Source organism: Taeniopygia guttata, chromosome 1 (assembly GCF_048771995.1).
Source record: "Taeniopygia guttata chromosome 1, bTaeGut7.mat, whole genome shotgun sequence".
In the NCBI taxonomy this organism is placed as follows: Eukaryota; Metazoa; Chordata; class Aves; order Passeriformes; family Estrildidae; genus Taeniopygia; species Taeniopygia guttata.
The window spans coordinates 100,241,367-100,260,514 of NC_133024.1; the positions used below are offsets into that span (position 1 = coordinate 100,241,367).

A 19,148-nucleotide genomic window follows, 5' to 3' on the forward strand; every position below is an offset into this window, starting at 1 on the left:
TTGGTGATGCACTCTTTTCCCAACTAAGCAAGCATGAACAGCTCAGTGCTGCAAGGTACCAAATGCTGGCATGTATCCAGCAAAGCAGAAAAACAGGTGCATAATCACTTTGAAATAAGTTTGAATTTGTAATTCCCCTCTCCTTCTTCCTGGGGAGTTGCATATTTTTTATTTACATTTCTGTACCCCTGATATCCAAGGTGCTAGCAAGGATTTCCTTTTCACTTAAAACCAAACTAAGAAACAAAAAAGGTTGAGAATGCCATACAACTCAGAAGAGCCAGCAAGAGGTCTCAGTGCATTCTGGAAGAGTTAGAGCAGTTTCCTACTCCATTTCTCACAGCCTTTCTGACCTGGAGCACAGAACTGCATTGCACTGCAGTGCCCTTTATGTGCACTGACAATGTGCATTAGGCCAGGGGATGCACAACAGGCAGTGGTGAACAGAATCATTCAGCCAAAATTCATCATTGGTGGTTTCAGAGAAAAATTCACTTTCAAAGTAACTTGTGCTAATGGAGCCCTTTCATTTCAAGAGACACCCTTCCACCAGTCACTCTGGTTTCCACCTGTCAACCAACTTCCACTCTCGGCAAGATGCCACCCTTGAACCACCACCTCCCCAAGTTACAGCTTGCTTGCTCCCTCCACAGCATTCAGCTTACCTTCTGAAGGATTTTCCACACTTTCTCATAAAAGCCAACAGGAACTCTGTTAATAGCACCATCAAGCCTCCTCCTGCGCAGCCACTGCCCTTTTCTGTCACCCCAGCTCATGTCTCCACCAGAGCCAGTCGGAGAAGTACTGGTGGGAGAGGATGGAGTATTGCCCCTCTGGAAGGACATTAAAGCTTTGGTTAGTTGCTTTCTACCATCCCAAGTGCCACTCCTGGCCAGTACATTTCTGTCAGAATGCTGCCTTGGAACCAGGGAAAGAATATAGGCCTTGGTGTGATACAGGATGATGGGGTAGGACTGATCCTTCATCCCCATCTCTCCCCTTTGCAACAAGCTTTGTTTCTCAAGTACTTCCATCATTTCTCAACAAAACAGGCAAGCACTTCAACATGTCACAACCCAGTGACCTTCACTACTTGGTTTAATGCAACATCTGATTATTTTACCAGGCACGAGCTGCTTCCAGGGCAGTATCACTGGTGTGCAAGGTGGGGGGATCTGCAGGTAGGTCCAAATCACTTGGAGATGGGGCTCTTCATGCAAAAGCTCCATTAAAGTAAGTAGATTCAAAATTGATTTAATGAGGCCACAAAATCATCATGTCTGCCTCTCTGTAACTATTAGTCTCGTTTCCTTTAGTGCCCTTGTTGCTCTATTATTTTACTCTACCAGGTCTAAATTAGGTATCAGATAATTTTCAAAGTTGGGGCAATACCACCAAATTGCTATTGTGATTTTCATACACACAGTCTGCCCATTCCTTGCACTCCCAGAGACTGTACTCTTCTGTGTTCTCCTTCCTTTTTGATACCTGTTACTTTCAGCCCAGAAAGGACTTCAATCAAAGTACCATCTTAAATTTCCTTATCTCCAATAAGAAGCTACTTGAGCAATGTAATGGGGAAGGAGGAAATTGACTGCAAACTGCATGTTTGGAAAGCACAGGCTTGTAGACTCCACACAGCCAAGCTCTGCAAAAATGTCCCCAGTAAACAGTCCATTTCCACTGCTGGTAGTGTCCATGAGGCACACAAGGTGTTCCTTTGATGCTCCAATGTTTGCTGTTCATTTCCCCTGCAAACTGACCATGACAGACAGAACTTCCTGCTCTGTAGCTGTGTTTTTAGGGCATTTGGGAGGTGTACCACTGACAGTAAGTCTGAAGATGCAGACAGTGAAAGCTTAAGAAGAGCTACAGTTCTCTTCCTTGAAAGAAGATGACTTCTTGAAGAGATACTCATGCAACCCCTATCTCAGCAACTTGAAGCTATTCTGGGTTCCTCACTGTCCAGAGGCTGTCAGCATTACTTTTACATGCTGAAGACACCTGTAACAATCCACTACCAAGTAGCTAAATCTGCTATAGTACTTTATCTGCTACAACTGCTTAAGCTTCAGAAGAACTAAGTGGATCTAAATGTGAGACTCAACTTCTATTAGAACATTACTAATAAGAATTGGTTCCCAGTGGAGACAAGACAAAGAGGTAGGGTTTGAAAACAAGGTTTTAGGCAGGAGAAGACAGAGGAGGTGTCTAGAACCAAGACCCTTACACACACACAGAGTGAAAGCAGGCGCACAGCTACAGAGAGTGTTTTACCGTGGAAGCAAACATGTTGCTGGACATGGAGTGACCCGCATGCAAGAACTACAAAACAAAACCAGACACCAGCGTCAGACAGCCAGGAGAACAGAACACAGACAAGGTTAGGTAACACCCAGGTGCAAAGACAAGAAATATGGAATAACCTCAAATACTCAGGGAAAAACTGCAGCAACCCCTGGCCTCTTGAAGTGTTGCACTTCAACTGATACCAGGGCAGCTGCTGCTGATTCCCAGGGTCCTCATGAGGCAGAGCCCGCCATGCCAGGAGCCTGTTTGGCAGCCCACGCCATCCATGGAGCTCCCAGCGTGGCCAGCACAAATCACCAGTTTAAGATGCAAGCAGAGCTCCCTACTTCCATTCCCCATTTGTTGTCATGCCACCAGCTTCTCTTTGCATGAGAAGGTCATCTTGCTGGAGAGACGGCAGGCTGCCAACTGGATGGGCAGCAGTAAACAAAAAGCTGCAAGGCAATTTTTTTGCTGAAATGTGGATGCAACACCTCAGACTTCAAGCACTTTTCTCTAACTGCCCACCCCAAGCCATGCCTTCACATTCAGTGTTAATGGTTCTGACTGAAGAAAGAACAGTCACAAAAGAGGGAGCTGCAGTTGCACAACACATCCAGAGATGTTAGTACAAGTGCTTGAAATATTCCTTATAACAACAAAGTGTATTTGCACCACCCCACCCAACCCCCTGCCAAGGTTGACACAACATTAGCTGCTAGTCAATTATTCAGAGAATGCAGTGAGATGTGGCAGAAAGCAGCAGGAAAGGCAAAGTGGGGTGGGGCGGGGGGGGGTACAAAAATAAACCCAGCCAACTCCTCCTCTGTGCAAAATACCAAGTTTCTGTGGAATGTGAAAGCAACAAAGGAACTATGTTTCTAATGTCAAGAGAGGTCCAAGTGTTCCAGCTCAGGCCCACCTCTGTATTTCAAACAAAATAATGCTGCCATCTAGTGCCTTGTCCCTCCTCCTTCCTGGAAAGGCCCTCAATCCAGACACCCCGTTTGACTGGGAGCCCTGCTCGGACTGACCTCCAAGGCCAGCTCAGGGCCAGAGCAGCACAGTCGGCAGCACCTTCACAGCCTCCCCCACATCCACGATGGTGCTCTGGCAGTGGCACAGCTCAAACACAGCAACCAGGTCTGGGGTCTCTGGTTCCCTGCCTGACCATGTCCCATGAAGAATCATTAACTGATCTTTACTGCCACCAGCAAATGCTTCATGTTAACACCATGGAAAAATGCTACTCCTTTCTGAAGGCTTATTTAATCTGTTTCATCAATCAATGGAAAACATAAAATATTTCCTTAGATGAGGCTGCTCAAAGCCCCATCCAATCTGACCTTATACATTTCCAGGGAGAGTGCATCCACAACTTCACTGGGCAACCTGTTCCATTGCCTCTCCCCCTTCATCATAAAAAAGTGTCTTTGCATCTAATCTAAACCCATCCTTTCAGTTTAAAACTGTTGCTCCTTATCCTGTCACTACAGGCCTTGGCAAAAAGCATCTCTTCATCTTTCCTTTAAGCCTCCTTTATATATTGCAAGGCTGCAATAAGGTCTTTTGGAGCCTTCTCTCTCTAATTTGAATAACCCATGAGGAAAAATAGACTCTTTCTCACAAATGTATTTTAGTTGACCACTACCTTCCTATTTATTTAATGAAAAAAAAAATACTAATAGAGACACAAAATAGAGAAATCAAATCACTCATAATAAAACCATTAGTCACATTCATTCAGAGTATTTTGGTTGTGTTTTCTGTAATCTCTCCATACACTCAGATAAAGTATAATTTAAAGCACTGAAGTTGAATATATATGTATAAATTCTAGCAGTAATCATCCTCTATTCCTGAAGAAACAGAACTGGAAGAAAACAAAACAAGATTCCTTTTCCACCTGTATCTTTTCCAAAAGGCATGTGGTCCAGTTTTGCAACTTGGGCCACGTACAAGATCAAACACTGCATAAAAATTCTCTGTGAAGAAAAGCATCTGACATTTCCTCAAACATGATAGAAGAGCTGTTTTTACAGTGGACACCACGAATACATTACAGTTTGTTCAAGTTATTCTACATTCAGCATGTGAAACAAGAACAAAAGAGGAAGAGCATTTTTGCAGGAAACATTCCTTAACTGCCTTGTATTTAGTGATAAGTTTTAAAATCAAAGCAACTTCAGAAATTTCTGTTATTTAGCAAGAATAAAACCTAACATACCACAGTTCCTGAACAGCTGTACTTTCTGATGAGCATTGACAGAAAACCCTCACCTGCTTCATCTCACTCTTCAATTTAGTAATACCACTTCTTTCTGTTTTGGTTGCTCCAGAATGCCCCATCTCATGAATAGAAATTGCAGGGCTGGATGAAGAAGAATCTACAGGCCGCACTAAAAAAGCAAATGGACATTTTTAACATTCTAGGGGTAGAAAAATAGATTAAATTCTTTCTAAGAAGTTAAACACAAATGTGACAGCATCCTTTCACAGAATCACATCAAGATTTCACATATGAGTGTATCAAGTAAGGGGCCTAAATCCGTTCTTGGATATCAGAAACTGATTTTCCAAGAGAGTGAGCAATTGTAAATTTAGTCAGAATTTCAACAAGTCTCTGAGGGTCTACAGAGGAACCCAGGAGATAGCTGATGTGCCAGTCAGGTATATGTGAGCATTAAAGACATGCTTCTTGAAGGCAGTTTAGATATGACCTTTTAATAGCTTTTGTTCTGGTTCAATAAAATTTCTTCATTTTAAAAGTTTGCCTTCATATCACTGAAAACTTGATACAATCTTATTTCAGTGCAGGATAGCATCCACCATATGTATTTTGCTAATTTCACAGCAGACATACACATGTACTGGTCACCCATGATTAATACATTACCTATAGCTTTATTTTATATGCAGAAAGAATATAAATTTATTTTTAAAAATCTAAATCTATTTTTAAAAATCTATAAAATAGATTTTATATGTCTTATAAGACAATCTAACTTAACATATAAAAGTGACAACTTACAGCTTCTTTCCACTCCAAACTCTTTCCCACTGAGAATATGATGCAGGAGACTTTTCATATCAAAGGGGCTTAGATTCATCAAGCTCTCTGAAGCTTCTTCACCTAGTTAAACAAAATAAAACAAAACAGAATGACAAATGCCACTGGGAAGACAACGAGCTATACAGCCAGCTAAGGAAACTGTGAATGAAGTCCAATCACATTTAACTCTTTCGCTAGCCCTTCCTTTAAAAAAATTAATATGCTGTTACGTTTCATAGAAAATGTATTTCAGGACTAAACAACAAACACTCCATGGAAATAACACTCCTTGCATTAATCTTTATTGTGTCCTAGCTTGTGCAAAATTTCACTGAAGCTCATGCTGAGAAAGCAGTTGCTCTCTCATAGAACAAGATCACTTGGAAAGATATGACAGCCATCTCCCAACAGCAGATGACGTGTGGATCTAAATTCCAGAGACAGAGTTATTCCATAAAGAATATCCTCTGATATTCTTTGAATAACTGGGTGCTGAGGGGAGAGAAATTTTTCATTATGTAAAAAAAAAAAAAGTGATCTTCAAGGTTTGTAACTACTGCACATATGAACTAAGAGGTTAATAAAAGGATTTAACACACATAAATGAAAACATCAACCATGAAGGGTGAAGCAAAAATTATACCATAAGTACCCTTACAATGAAACTGCTTCCTACCTGAGCATTTCAGACTTCGTGCCAGCTCTGTGGCCATCACCTGGATTATCAGACCAATGCGGAGCCTGAGCATCTCCACAAAAAGACTGGGCTGTGACCGGACGTACATTGCCAAGTACATAATTATCTCCTGTAAGGAGAAATTCGTAAAGGCACCTGTCAGAGTGGGTCATCATGGCTTTCCCTGTCACAGAGCAAACACTGGCACAGCACTGGGCACAGTCCTGGGCACAGGCTGCATACCTGTGTCAGGACTGCAATACTGATGTCTTGGCCACTGGCTTCATAAATGAGATCTGTGAGCTCCTCAGGGGGCAGTGGGCTGCAAGAAGTCAAACCACAGGTAGTAGTGACTCAGCACAACCAGCTATTAAATTCTTAAACAAGCACTGGGATCAAATCACCCAGAACAAAGACATTGAACTGCATCCAATTCTACTCTGGGTGCAAATCCCTTTGAGGGCAAGGAGTAAGGTTTAAAAGAAAATAATAGCAGCAGAATGGTACCAGCAGGAAGACGAAGGGCGGCCTGTGCCCGAGGCAGAGCTCAAACTTACGTGGTAATGATTTTCTCACGGGGTTCTGGTGGCAGGCCCACTGTAAGTTGCTTGTGGTGTGACAGAAGGTCTGTGCATGCCTATCATAAGAGGACAAAAAGCAAGAGACCTTTCTCTGTGTCATGTGGAAGTGATAAGGTTTTAATTCACCAAATTACATTAATTCTGTTTATTTAGCAATTTTTAAATGCATTTCTATTAATTACCAGACATTACGCAAATCCAGCAGAATGCTGTTAAATAGTTTCCAAAGATCTCCTGAGGTCAACAGGGCTATGAGAGTTTGAAAGTAGCCTGTTTCCCTGCTCAGTGAAACCAGCAGCATAGTGATTAGATTAGGAACTCTAGTGGGGCTGGCAGATCAATAAAGGCTTTCATCCTTTATCATATAATAAAGTTTTGTTCTTTATTTAAGACAATCAAATTTTTAATCAATGAAAAGTTCGGCAGCATTAGTTAAAAAATCCTGTGTACTAATATATCTCCTAAAACAAACACTCAGCATACTGCATCACATTCCTGGTACAGTCTGAAATAGGTACTTTCCACAGTACCACAATGTTTACTCTTTTATATTGACCTCCTTTAAAAGTGGGTGTTCAGTTTACCTGTTTTTAGTATCCTGAATCAAAAAACATCACAGAGCAGTATTCCTCTGATTCTGAAGAGTCTATTTGCACTCCCTTAACATGGAAGAAAACAGATCATCTCTATTCTGCTTCTCCCTAGTTCTTTGTCAATACCTTCTCAAGTTAAAATTCATGGCTTTTTGTGAGCATGTCTGTACTGCTCGTCCATTGTTTCTTGAGAAGGCAAAAAGTTCTGTGCTTAATGAAGTACCACACACAGTGATTATCACATACTGCTCTCCACAGACAGGGCTGTCACTAAAATAAGGCATCCCAGATGTGACAGAGAGCCCAGAAAATAGCCAGGAATTACAGAAAGAGCTCCTCAGAAATATGCAGGGGATTACTAGAAAATTAAACAAATACTTCTGGAATACTTGAGAGGAAACCTTTTTGTAATGATCATGTCTGTACTCTTAACAGTAGATTTTTCTTGTTACCACTTAACAGACATGGGTATTTAAATGGTTCCAAACATCCATTCACAAGGCAGACTGTTGACCCAAGGGGATGGAAATGGGCAGAACATGCTTTTGTGTCATCACACTGAATAGCAGTGCTCCAAAAGTGTTCATACCATCACAACAGCAATAGACAATTACAAGTGACCACTGCAGCTTTCAAAGCACACAATTAAGCTTCTCCAATTAACAGAGATGTAGTGAGGCCTTCACAACTATTTACAGTGTGACATTCTCAGTCCATGCCAACATTAGCAGAGTTTGCAGTACAGATGAAAGATAAAGATGTAGTAAGACTCTAGATCAGAAAAACCACCAATATTTAATTTAAAATGCTGCACTATGTATTGTTGTAAAGTAAAACCAGAAGAAGCAAGCACAAACCCCAACAGCAAACTGGTAGTTTTATCTCGGTTCCCAGGCAGGAAACTGAACCAGGATTATTTGTATTTCATACCTCAGCCAGGACCTCAACTCTCTTTTTGAGTATGCCAGAAATGTAACGGATTAAGCCCCATTCCTGATTGAGGCCTGCCTTTCTGTAGAGCTCATTGAGGAGGCAGTGAACAGTGACACCATACTGTCCATCCAGCTTTGTGTCCCAGTCAGCACCTCTGCCACAAAACAAACAGGAGGTAATTGTCATCAGGCACAATGATAAACTTTTTCACACAGTCGGATTTTGACTGCCTTGCTCATGTTGGTGACAGAATTAAATACCAAATGGAACATCTGTGCCTTCACCACAGATTGACTATATGTGGATAAAATCCTCTTGATACCAGGAACTTTCACACTAGAGCACTCACTCAGCTGTGAGCCAGCAACTTGAAAAGGAACCACCTGAAGGATTTCCTTCTAGACTTTAAATTGAGCATTCACACGGACAGTTTGCTGGAGGAACACTCCATGAGTGCTTTTTCAGAGCAGAATTCAACAATATCTTCAGTGCTGCTGAAGACTACACCCATTTTCCAGATCCTTCAGGGGGATTTTTTTAGCCATTCATCTTTCTTAGCTATTAACTAAACTTCTGTGTTGCTTATATCATTATTGAAAAAAACAAAGGAGATTTCTGTTCCTCTCCTGCTTTTGAAATTCACTGCACTATGGCTTCTCTTTGGCAATGTTTTGAACTGTCACAGAATGACTTTTCAAGTCCTGCTAAGAGAGTCCACCAGAGGTCCACCTGCCTGCCAACAGAGTCTCCCTTGGTGAAATTACTGGTGTTACATGCAGTTAAACAACAAAACATATTTTTAATAGGATTTCCTTTACTCTTTAAGAGAGGATGCTAAACATTTTGCTTGGGAAATCAAGAAGATCAAAGAAGATGTCTACACAGAAGACTGACTAAAATAAACAAAAATGCAGTCTTTGTAGCAGTAGGGAAGACCATCTGTGATTAACACATACTTGTCTTTGCACCAAACGCTAACTACCTGACAGGTTCCAGCAGTATTCTCCTGCACAGGAAAAAAAACCAACCTCAATAAACACACTTCAGAAGATGATTCTGTTGTTTCTATTTGCATTTTGTTCCCATCAAATCAATTTAAATAGCAGGTGTTTACTAACTCCAGCAGATGGGTTCAGACTGCTTCCAAGAATTAAAAAGTACCAAATTTTAGCCAGTTGTATACTTAAACATGCAAAGGGATTAGAGGAAAAATAGTGAACACTCATCAAAATCGCATTTTGCCTTTGGTTAGAAAATGACAAGATCAATTTTCCCTCCACCTTCATTCTTGTGTATGAAATTAACACTAAATCTTTGTGAACTTCAAATAGAATGCCACAAATATAGTAGGGTGTGTTCTCATTCATGAAAAGGATTTGTGCGTCTAATTTGTGAGCCCTGGAGACTTTATGTATTTGAAACTGTGTGCCAGTCAATTCTAGAATTTGCACAAGTCTTCTTTTGTATCCAAATAATTCCTGTAATCAAACTAACTGAAAATATCTTTGTAAAAGCGCAAAATATTTCCACTGTCCCCTCAAAACACAACCTGAACAGTGGAAACCTTTTGCAAAAGAAAATCAGATAGCTGTGACCAAACTTAAAGATAATGAAATTCATACTAAGGCAACTTACTTGAGTATATGCAAGATATACAAGATATCTGCTTGATCATGGAGTGTTGGACATTCCTTCAGCTGATCAACAAGCTTCCTGCAATCCAAATCACCATGAGCATCTTTAGGTAAGTGCAAAATATTTTCATGGTCCTGATAACAAAGATGGATGAAAAATCACAAAGACATGACCTTGAAAAAATAGATCTGCTACTTCCTGTAACTTCAAACTCTCCATTAAAAAAATCACAACAGACTTGCAACAAAGCTCTGCACTTGAAATACAGACACATCACTTAGTTCTTGCCAGGTACTGCAGGCACAGAAAGGAGACTAACCCCAAGAAACACAACCCCTAGAATGGAACCTTGTGTCTATTTTTTTTTTTTTTTTTTGACAAAACAAAGAAATCTGGATACTGCATAATTTTATCTGCATACTTTTCCTGTTATCTTAAGTTAGTTGTAAAGAGAAAAGCAAAGAGATACTATCCTTTTTTTTGTTGACATTATTTAGAGCTTTTTGAGTTCCATCTCTAACCTGTATATATGGCACTTTGTGAATGCAAATATTGCCATTATAAGTTTTGCAAGTAAAATGAAAGTAAAATGATAACTAATCAGATTATGCCATCTTATGGTGAATTCTTGGATGAAAAGAAGTTTTGTTTAACAAGCTGTTCAGCAGTTCATATAATCCTAAAATATCATCTCCACAAACAGAGCCTTGTGCAGAACAGAATCCTTCAGGAGGCTGGTACAACCTCTTTGTGCCATTCTCAGCAGCTGGTCACATATACCAAGACAAAACAAGTGCCCAGCACAACCCCATCTTCATGCCTTGAGGTGGGATTTGGCTGGTCCTTAAGGACATTGACACATTCCCTCTTGCCCAGATGATACTATAAGTAGCATTTCTTGGAAAACATCTCTAAATCCTGCGAACATCTTGTTCTCCCCTTTGTGTTCAGCTAGAACTACAGACAATGACTTAACTTTTGGCTTTTAAAAATAAAGCAATCATTATGTTCTTTTCTGTGTTGCACATTCAATTAAAAACTTTCCACTTGATAGTGTCTATTTGACTAAAAAACTTTCATCCAGCCAAAAAAATAATTTCCAAAACAAGGGAGTGCCTTGGACAGAACGGCTTGTCAGTGAAGAAAAATGAGACCTGGCACAGGGTTTGGAAGGAAAACATGAGAAAAGGCTTGTGTTGCATCCTAAAACCACAAACAGCATCAAAATTCCCACACCTTACCTTTGTCCCAAAGAAATGAGGATTATCAACAAGATTCAGAGATTTCCGGTGTGTGTTCAGAACTTTAGTGGGAAGAGACATAGACACGGCTGAAAAGCAAAGTCACCAGAACAGAAAGAAAAAGAAAGGCTGTTTCAGTAACATGAAAATCAAAAACACCCACATGAAGCAGCTTGACTAGGTAAAAACAACAAAAATACCTCCAAGAGTCAAAATACCAGAGGCAGTGCTTTTGAGATACTGTGCTTGGAAGTGAGACAAGCTCATGTTCTGAACCTTATCTCCTTGCAGGTTTGCTCTGAGGGCTTCTGATATCAGCATGTCAGAGGCTCAGGGGCTACATGATCAACTGAGACCTCTTATTTGACCCGTGACTCTGAAATCCTGCAGCCCAATGACCTGACCCTGCCAAGTGTTTTAAACATTTCAACCAGAAATAAGTGGAGAAAATGGCCTAACTGGTAAGATTTCATAATTAAAGTTATAATGCTAAACGCAGGTTAATGCTCTGTTAACTTCATATGCTGAATTCAATGGAGGAACAGATGATGTGGCACATGAAAGATGTTAGAAAAAACAAACAGAAAAGCTTGGAAGCTATTAATTTACACTGAAGTAAAGGGAAGTCTTCCATTGACCAGGGTGTTGAATACTACATATCTACATATAAAACAATGCATATGTTGGAATCTATTTACAAATTCAGCCAGAGTCTTATTTTGGTGTATATCCTCCAAACAGGCTATCAGAAATGTAGTATAATTAGAAAGACTGTTCTCCCTCTCTACTCGATTTGTTCTAACAAATATAGAAAATACATGTGAATATTTATGTTTTTCTTGTATTGAAACATTTAATTTGAAAGCAACTTTATTAAAATTAAAAAGTATGTTTTGTTTGCCTTCATACAAGCAAAGACAAAACAATTAATTAACTGATTTGGGTTCTAAAATTCTATCCAACTAAGTAGCTGTAGCAGCTTCCATAATATTAAGTTTGATTAAATGTTACATTTTATTGCAGGTTTTCTGTGTATACACCATTACACAGGATACTGTGGGAACATGACAGGAATAGCTTTAGTCATTGTTACATACAGAAAGAACTAGTGGTACACGTATGTCAAAAGGTATAATTTTTAAATACTTGAACTTACCCCTTGTAGCAGCCAAACCAGGTTTTTTAAATTATTATCACTAAATAAACAATAGGGAGAAATACCTGGAACTTCCAAGCCCTTTGTCTTGGCCATTATTGACAGTATCTCTTCTGTGGAATGGTTTGCACTGAACACAGGTGGTTCAGTCGTTGTCTTTGAAGTTGGAGGCAGGTATGACTTCAGGGCTGTGCTCTGCAGGACATCATTTATGTACTGATCCAGCTCATCCTGGCTATCTAGTGTAACATACATTAAAAAAAAAGGTTTCTTAAAAGTAAAAATCACTATTTATCATCATCACTTTCTTATTAAAACACACCACTGTATTATTGCTTATTTATAAGGGCACTCAAATATGCAACAATAGTGTAAGGAAGAGATTTTTTTAAAGCCAAAAAAATAGAAACAAAAGAAAAAAACATTTTTGACACTGTTTTGGAAACAGATTTAGAAGCTAGAAGCTAGCTTTCCTTTGAAAGGAATCAAAAGGGGGTTTATTTTGCTGGTAGATCATAGAACACAGCTGGACTTGATGATTGTAAAAGTCTCTTCCAACTTGCATGATTCTAAGATTCTATCATCTCTTCCACACAAGCTCTTGTCCACGACTCTTCACAGTCCTTTTCCCTCTAACCCCTTCCACACCTCCCCACCTGCTGACTCTCCAGACCCAGCTTTGCTGTTGCAGTTGCCAGCCAATGCCATACTATAAATGCAAGAAGAACACACATGAATTCATTCTCCAAACTAAGTCATGCTTGTCCTGCTCTCAGGTGGATGCAGAGAAAGCAAAATGACCATCAGCTGTGCACAGAACAGACTCTGCACTGTGGGCAAACCCAAGCTCTGCTGATAGAACTTGACAGAGAAAAAAATACCAAGTGAAAAAATACTACCTTTTTCACAGAAATCTGCTGGGTAGTCTCCATATTCACTGTCAGGGCTATTACAGTCGTCGTTACGGTCATCAAACAGTTTTAGGTCACAATCTGGATCCAGGAAGCTCAGATAAGTATGAAAAGAAGTGGTAAGAAATTCTGATAGCTTGCCTATCTTCACCCTGAAAAAGGGGGACACATGCCAAAGAGCATTAACGTCCACCATTCTGATACTGATTAATGCTCACTTAGCTTTCAACACCTCCTCCAAAATTCATGAAACCTACTGTTCACCTTTGGCAACTATAAAGCAACAGAAACTGACACTGAAAAATAAAAAAGGAAAAAACAGTTGCAGATCCAGCTGGGTACTTACTGCTCTAGGTAGTAATTGATTTTAACTGTGCTATAGTAAAAGGCCTAACTCAAAGCCTAATTATGCAGGGTGTTGTATGTCTGTATGAAGAGAGACTCTGAACAAAGACCTGAGCTCCAAAGATAATGCATAAGAAACTGGGGCTGAAAAGGCCCCATGAATGTGTCTTTTCACAGAACTGGAGGCTGCTAAACCATCTGTGCTGACTTTAGGATAAGAGTTAATGATGGGGCTATGCTCTGGATTTGTGCTGGAAACAGTGCTGATAATACAGGGATGTATTAGTTACTGCTAAGCAGGGCTTGCACAGCATCCCAGCCTTTTCTGCTTCCCACCTCACTCCACAGGCTGGGGGTGCACAAGGAGCTGGGAGGGGACACAGCTGACCCCTGCTGACCACAGGGACATTCCATACCATAGGGTGTCATGCTCAGCATATAAAGCTGGGGGAAGAAGGATGAAGGGGAAAATCCTCAGGGATACAGAAGTTTGTCATCCCAAGCCACAGCTACATTTGATGGAGGACAGCTTTCCTGAAGATGGCTGAACTGCCTGCCCATGGAAAGTAGTGAATGAATTTCGTATTTTGCTTTGCCTGCATATGTGGTTTTTGCTCCATTTACTAACTCTATCATAACTTACAAATTTTCTCACTTGTATTCTTCCAATTCTCTCCCCAGTCCCACTAAGGGGAGTGAGGGTGAGTGGCCATGTGGGCTGAGTTGTTAATTGGAGTTAAGCCATGACAATGTTTGATTGTCAAAGGAAGATACTGATTGAGAGGGAAAGTAGAAAAAGAATAGGGAGATACTGTGGCATCATATTTTACACACAGATGAAAGGAACACTCCAGCTTACAAGTACTACATGCAATCAATGTTTAAAACATATCCAGTAACTGCAAAATTAATTTACTTTTTAATAACAGAAGCCCAGCCAGATTCATATTTCAAGATTTTATATTTCCAAAGATTTGATGTTTGTTTTCTTTATCCATTAATGGCAGTCAGAGATGGTGCACTTTTTGGGAGACAGATCTTTTCCATTGCACCTGAGGCCCAGCTACCATTTGATTGCCACGTAATAATTAAAGCTGAAACTTCCTTCTCTGCAGAATTCTAGTACAAAGTCTGTGCACTATCACAAGTTCAAAACTGAGACTTTTACAGGATTTCATTTTAAAAACCATAGAGATAATAATTTGGCAATTCTGACATTACCTTGCACCTCCAAAATAACCATCTTCTAATTTTCTTATTGTGGCAAGAACTGCTGGATGAATGTCAGTGCCATCATCAACTAAAAAAAAATAATGGAAGAATTGAAGCTCTTCAACACATTCTCAAATTATCACATCCAAATACAGTGAATTACTGGGTGTTGTCTACTATGTAAATCAGGTAAATTTAAAGCAGAACCCACAACTGCTATCAATACTAGCTTATTCAAAAATCCCCGACAAACAAGCAAACAAAACACAACCCCTAGATAAGTTCTAAAGACAAAAACACCAACTCCCACAGGACAAGTTCCAATGGGATTTCTATAAAATTTCTTTAGACAGAGATAGCATGAAGATGGTCGATGATGGAAGCATATCAAGAGGGAGTAAAACCAAAATTAAATATTACCATGTAACCCAAATTCAGCATACACATGAGAAAACTAAACTGTACTTCTGATGTTACAAGTCCTGCTACCTGTCTCCTCTCAAACCAACCTCCATCCTGTTCTCCTGCAATAATCTACTCTGCTTGAAACAGAAAAATAAGTTTACCAAGCATTGTGTGGGTGATGGGAAATGTCAAGGTTGGTCTCCCTGTCATCCTCCAGCAAGAAGTGAGGTAAGCCAGCTCTGTCTTGAGCATCTCTACAATCATCTGATTGTCTAAAGCCAGATAGAAGTGATGCTGGTCAGTAAACTAGAGAAGAGAAAAACATAACATAGGGGTAGTTGTTAGTGCTTTCCTTTTTTTTTTTTTTTTTTTTGTTTCTTCCCTTAAATCATTCACAAAAGCCATATGAGCTACTCCTGACCACAACAAAAATTACCTGAATTAACCTAACAAGGCCTCAGACTGTGACAAAGAAATCCATTGTTGTGCAAGAGTCCATTTCCATATGCCTGTAGACTGACCATCAAAATATCCTGTACAAACAAAATCTAGGCACTCACAGTCATGAAGCAGAATCTTCCCAATGACCAATTACACTGACCTATGATCTAGAAGATGGAAGTACTCTAAATGTGGAAAAAATATTAAGAATAGTAACAAAACAAATAAACAGACTTAAGTGCACACTGGGGACTGGGAGCCAGTAACTGTATGTCTCTCGGGAACCATCCAAAAGTCAGGCAGAATACAGAAAGGCTGGCAGTTACTGAGGAAAAAGGGTACATGAAATGTGCAACGGCAAAGTGCTGCTCCCACTGCAGCAGGAAGCAAAGCACCACAGTGAGAGACAATTGTGGCTACTTCAGGAACTGGAACCAAAGAAGCTGGACGAATAATGGAAAGTATGTCAAAGCAGCCACAACAAAAGTTAAGGACGCCCATAAGCCTTGCAGAGGGGTAAGTGCATAAAGAAGATGGAAGTTCAAGCTGACAAAGTCCAGAGAAATTTTTTCACAGAAGGAATCAGGAACTAGCCAAAACAATCCTTGAGCCACTCACAGTTAGCTTTGGTAATTCAGGAAGAACAAGTCCCAGAATTCCAGAGACAAGAAAACACACTGCCCATCTTTAAAAAGGAAGAGCCATTTAAAAATGGCCAATTCCAGGCCAATTCCAGTGCGTGGAAGCAAAGGAAAACAAAGCCAATTTTAGACAGACAAGATAATTACAAAATGATAAAGTAAGATGGTCAATAACCAATCTCAACAGATCAGTCCACTTTCCTTCTTTGGAGCAACCAGATAAGTATAAGAAAATGGCTGACACCTGCCAGCTTCTGCAAATTTTCACACTAGTAAGCTGATCTGACTTCCTAGGAAGCAGAAGTACTTTTAAAATTGTTCTCAGAAGGTAGTTATTAACCACTTTTTCAGAATTACTGTATCTGAATGAAGTTAGCCTTTGCCCCACACCTAATCAATGTTTTCATTAGAAAAGAGAATGACATACAAATGACAAAATGACAAAATTTGTGGACACTAGTCAAGATCAACAAGATGATTTAATTGCTAAACTTAGGAAGGTGACATTAAATATTAACTCCATCCACCTCAAAAAAAAAAGTCAGGGGAAGTGTCTGGCTTCAAAGTACAATGGAAAATGTTCTGGAGGTTTTAGAAAAATATGGAATTAGCAGAACTGTCACTGTGTTGCTAATGTAAAGATAAATGCCATTTTGGAATGCCCTTATTTGATACTTGACAAGATTTTAGCAGGAATACTTACATAGTAAGATGTGAACTAAGAGGTATTTTGAAAAAAATCACATCTCTGAGGAATTTTCCCCTTATTTGCAAAAGTGAAAATTGGTACAGGGAAGTAACACAACAACTAATATTTTATAAAACTGCTTCTGATCAATTGACATGGGGAAGAATGAGAAAGAATCTACTTTTTTTGCAGTAAATCTGATTTGTTTGGGCATTATGAAGCAGTACAGAAGCCTTCTACAGAGTCCACTGAATGCCTTCAGCTGGAGTTTAAAGATTTCATTAGTCAAACATCTGTTTAGAAGGGTGGATGCATCCTTTATCCTGCATCAGTTGTACATGCTTGGAGCAGGGGACTCCCTGGCCATCAAGTACCAACTGCTGGAAGAATTCTGTTGAAATAAGTTTGTTGCATTTCATTAAATGCATTGAATGTTGCATTTCATTCAATAGGAGCCAATGATTCTATGAGGAACCAAACTTTTGGCAACATTGAAAAAACACACTGAAGAGAAAAAAAAGACAGAACATCCATTTCTCAGCACTACCCTTTCAACAACCCAATGAAAAGATCACACCTTCACCTCCTAGGGGCTACAGTAATTGGCACACTTATGTGGTACTAAATTTTTCATCAAAGCAATTGGTAAAAAGATACATTAAGTGATCTATTTCTGCAGAAACTATTTCATTGATTAGAATGTTGGTGTGGGCAGAGATAAGTAACAACTTTGTACTATTGATTCACTGTGTTCTCCTAAGCCAGAAGCCAAAGAAACCAGACTCTGTATGATGGAAAAGAGATTTATCAGCAGTTCTACCATGCTGATCATCCCATGCTCTTAAAAGCCCTACAAAATAAAGCACATCTGCTGTTTCAGCCCCATTCTACCTAAGGTACAATGACACCAGGGAAAAGCAAAGTGCTTCACTAATGATTCACCATTAAGAAAGGAGTGATTTTCCTGCCAGCTTTACATGCTTACCTGAGGGGTAAAAGCAAATATTTGATTTCTTATCACATAGAGCTTGGAGGTGCCCAACACTCCTATGTGTCGGTGTGGTCGGCCACTTAATTTCATGTTCTTGTTCCGGCCTGGAAAGGAAAGAGAAAGAAAAGAATCTCAGATAATATCTTCTGTGTTGTTTTCCAAAATAACCACTTTAGACAGGAAAATTTACTCCACTAATATCATTAAGGCAGAAGACCAGTAACAGAGTGTGAGGCTACAAACTGGTTTTGTAGCAAGCATCAATATGATAATCAGTCCTTCAAAGGCCTGATTAAAAATTAAAATTTTGGCTTCACTGGCCATGGATTTGGTCTTATAATTACAATAATTGCTCAGCACCCAAAGCTCCCCCACCAAGAAGGGCAGGAGATGTGATATTACAAAAAACAAGGCCATCAACATAACCCAGAAATTCCAGTGGTTTCAAATATAGGACCTTAAAAACTCATGCCCTCAGGCTAAATCAAAGTACATCAAATACAAACAAAATATTTTCATCAGGCTTTAATAAGCTTCACTTTTCTCAGTAGAGCTTATTAGCAAATGATCCACACTACAACCTTTGCACCAGCAGCCAGGAGCTGACTTGAATCTTTCTGACAAGGCGTAAGAACCAACCACCAGCTCGAAAAAATACGACTGTGAACATTCCCAAAGAAGACACTGTTAAAAACAATGTACCAAATCATCCTACTCACACCTCCTGCTAGTGAAAGAAAGCTATTATGAATTATAATAAAATAAATGTAAGCTTCAGCAAAGCCCTGCAAATGTTTCATTTTTTTTAAAGAGCTTTGAGATGAAGAGCCAGATTCTTTTGCAGAAGCAACATATACAATTTCTCCGTATAAAGGGCATAGTTCCTAAAATTTATCTGGAGGCCCCTTTACTTTGAATGATTCAAAAAAAAAAGCTCCCCTTTAAAGCAAGAAAAAAACTTAAAAAAAAAAAGGCCTCAACAAAAAAATGTTCACCCCATGAGGAGCCTCGGCATTATCTGTAACCAAATTGCCATGGGAATGTGCTTCAGACTGACAGAGAAGCAGGATACAGCTCCCCTTGTCCAGACAGAAAAGGAATCTACCAATGCTGAGTCACCCCACCTCAATTTTATTTTATAGCAGTATCCACAATTTTGAGTCATGAGCTGCTGGCATGCCTGAAGAAATAAAACTAAGTTAAATTAGGAATACATGTAACAAACTTTCCACCAAGACCCAAATAATTCCAGCAAGGATTATCAAGAACCAGTTATAAAAAGACTTAACAACTAGAACCAGTCAGAGCTTTGGAGCATTTATTTAAGTCAATTCAGGCTCTGAGGAAAACAGGACTTG

At 39.6% G+C, this 19,148-nt stretch overlaps 1 protein-coding gene across 2 annotated transcripts in view; it reads right to left on the minus strand.

The window, feature by feature from the left end:
• Window positions 1-19,148, minus strand: part of PHKA2 (phosphorylase kinase regulatory subunit alpha 2) — a 45,755-nt gene that overhangs the window by 7,276 nt on the left and 19,331 nt on the right. The window contains exons 15-28 of one of the 2 annotated variants that reach the window (XM_012569501.5): window positions 17,785-17,894; window positions 15,191-15,335; window positions 14,634-14,712; window positions 13,056-13,219; window positions 12,222-12,395; window positions 11,001-11,089; window positions 9,760-9,893; window positions 8,122-8,278; window positions 6,575-6,654; window positions 6,261-6,339; window positions 6,018-6,147; window positions 5,321-5,422; window positions 4,570-4,688; window positions 666-833 (exon numbers count right to left, since the gene is read on the minus strand). In XM_012569501.5, coding sequence (XP_012424955.5) covers window positions 666-833; window positions 4,570-4,688; window positions 5,321-5,422; window positions 6,018-6,147; window positions 6,261-6,339; window positions 6,575-6,654; window positions 8,122-8,278; window positions 9,760-9,893; window positions 11,001-11,089; window positions 12,222-12,395; window positions 13,056-13,219; window positions 14,634-14,712; window positions 15,191-15,335; window positions 17,785-17,894 — 1,730 coding nt within the window. Of the gene's footprint in view, window positions 1-665; window positions 834-2,433; window positions 2,745-4,569; window positions 4,689-5,320; window positions 5,423-6,017; window positions 6,148-6,260; window positions 6,340-6,574; window positions 6,655-8,121; window positions 8,279-9,759; window positions 9,894-11,000; window positions 11,090-12,221; window positions 12,396-13,055; window positions 13,220-14,633; window positions 14,713-15,190; window positions 15,336-17,784; window positions 17,895-19,148 lie in introns of those variants that run through there. The other variant, XM_032750170.3, reaches the window with a different exon arrangement.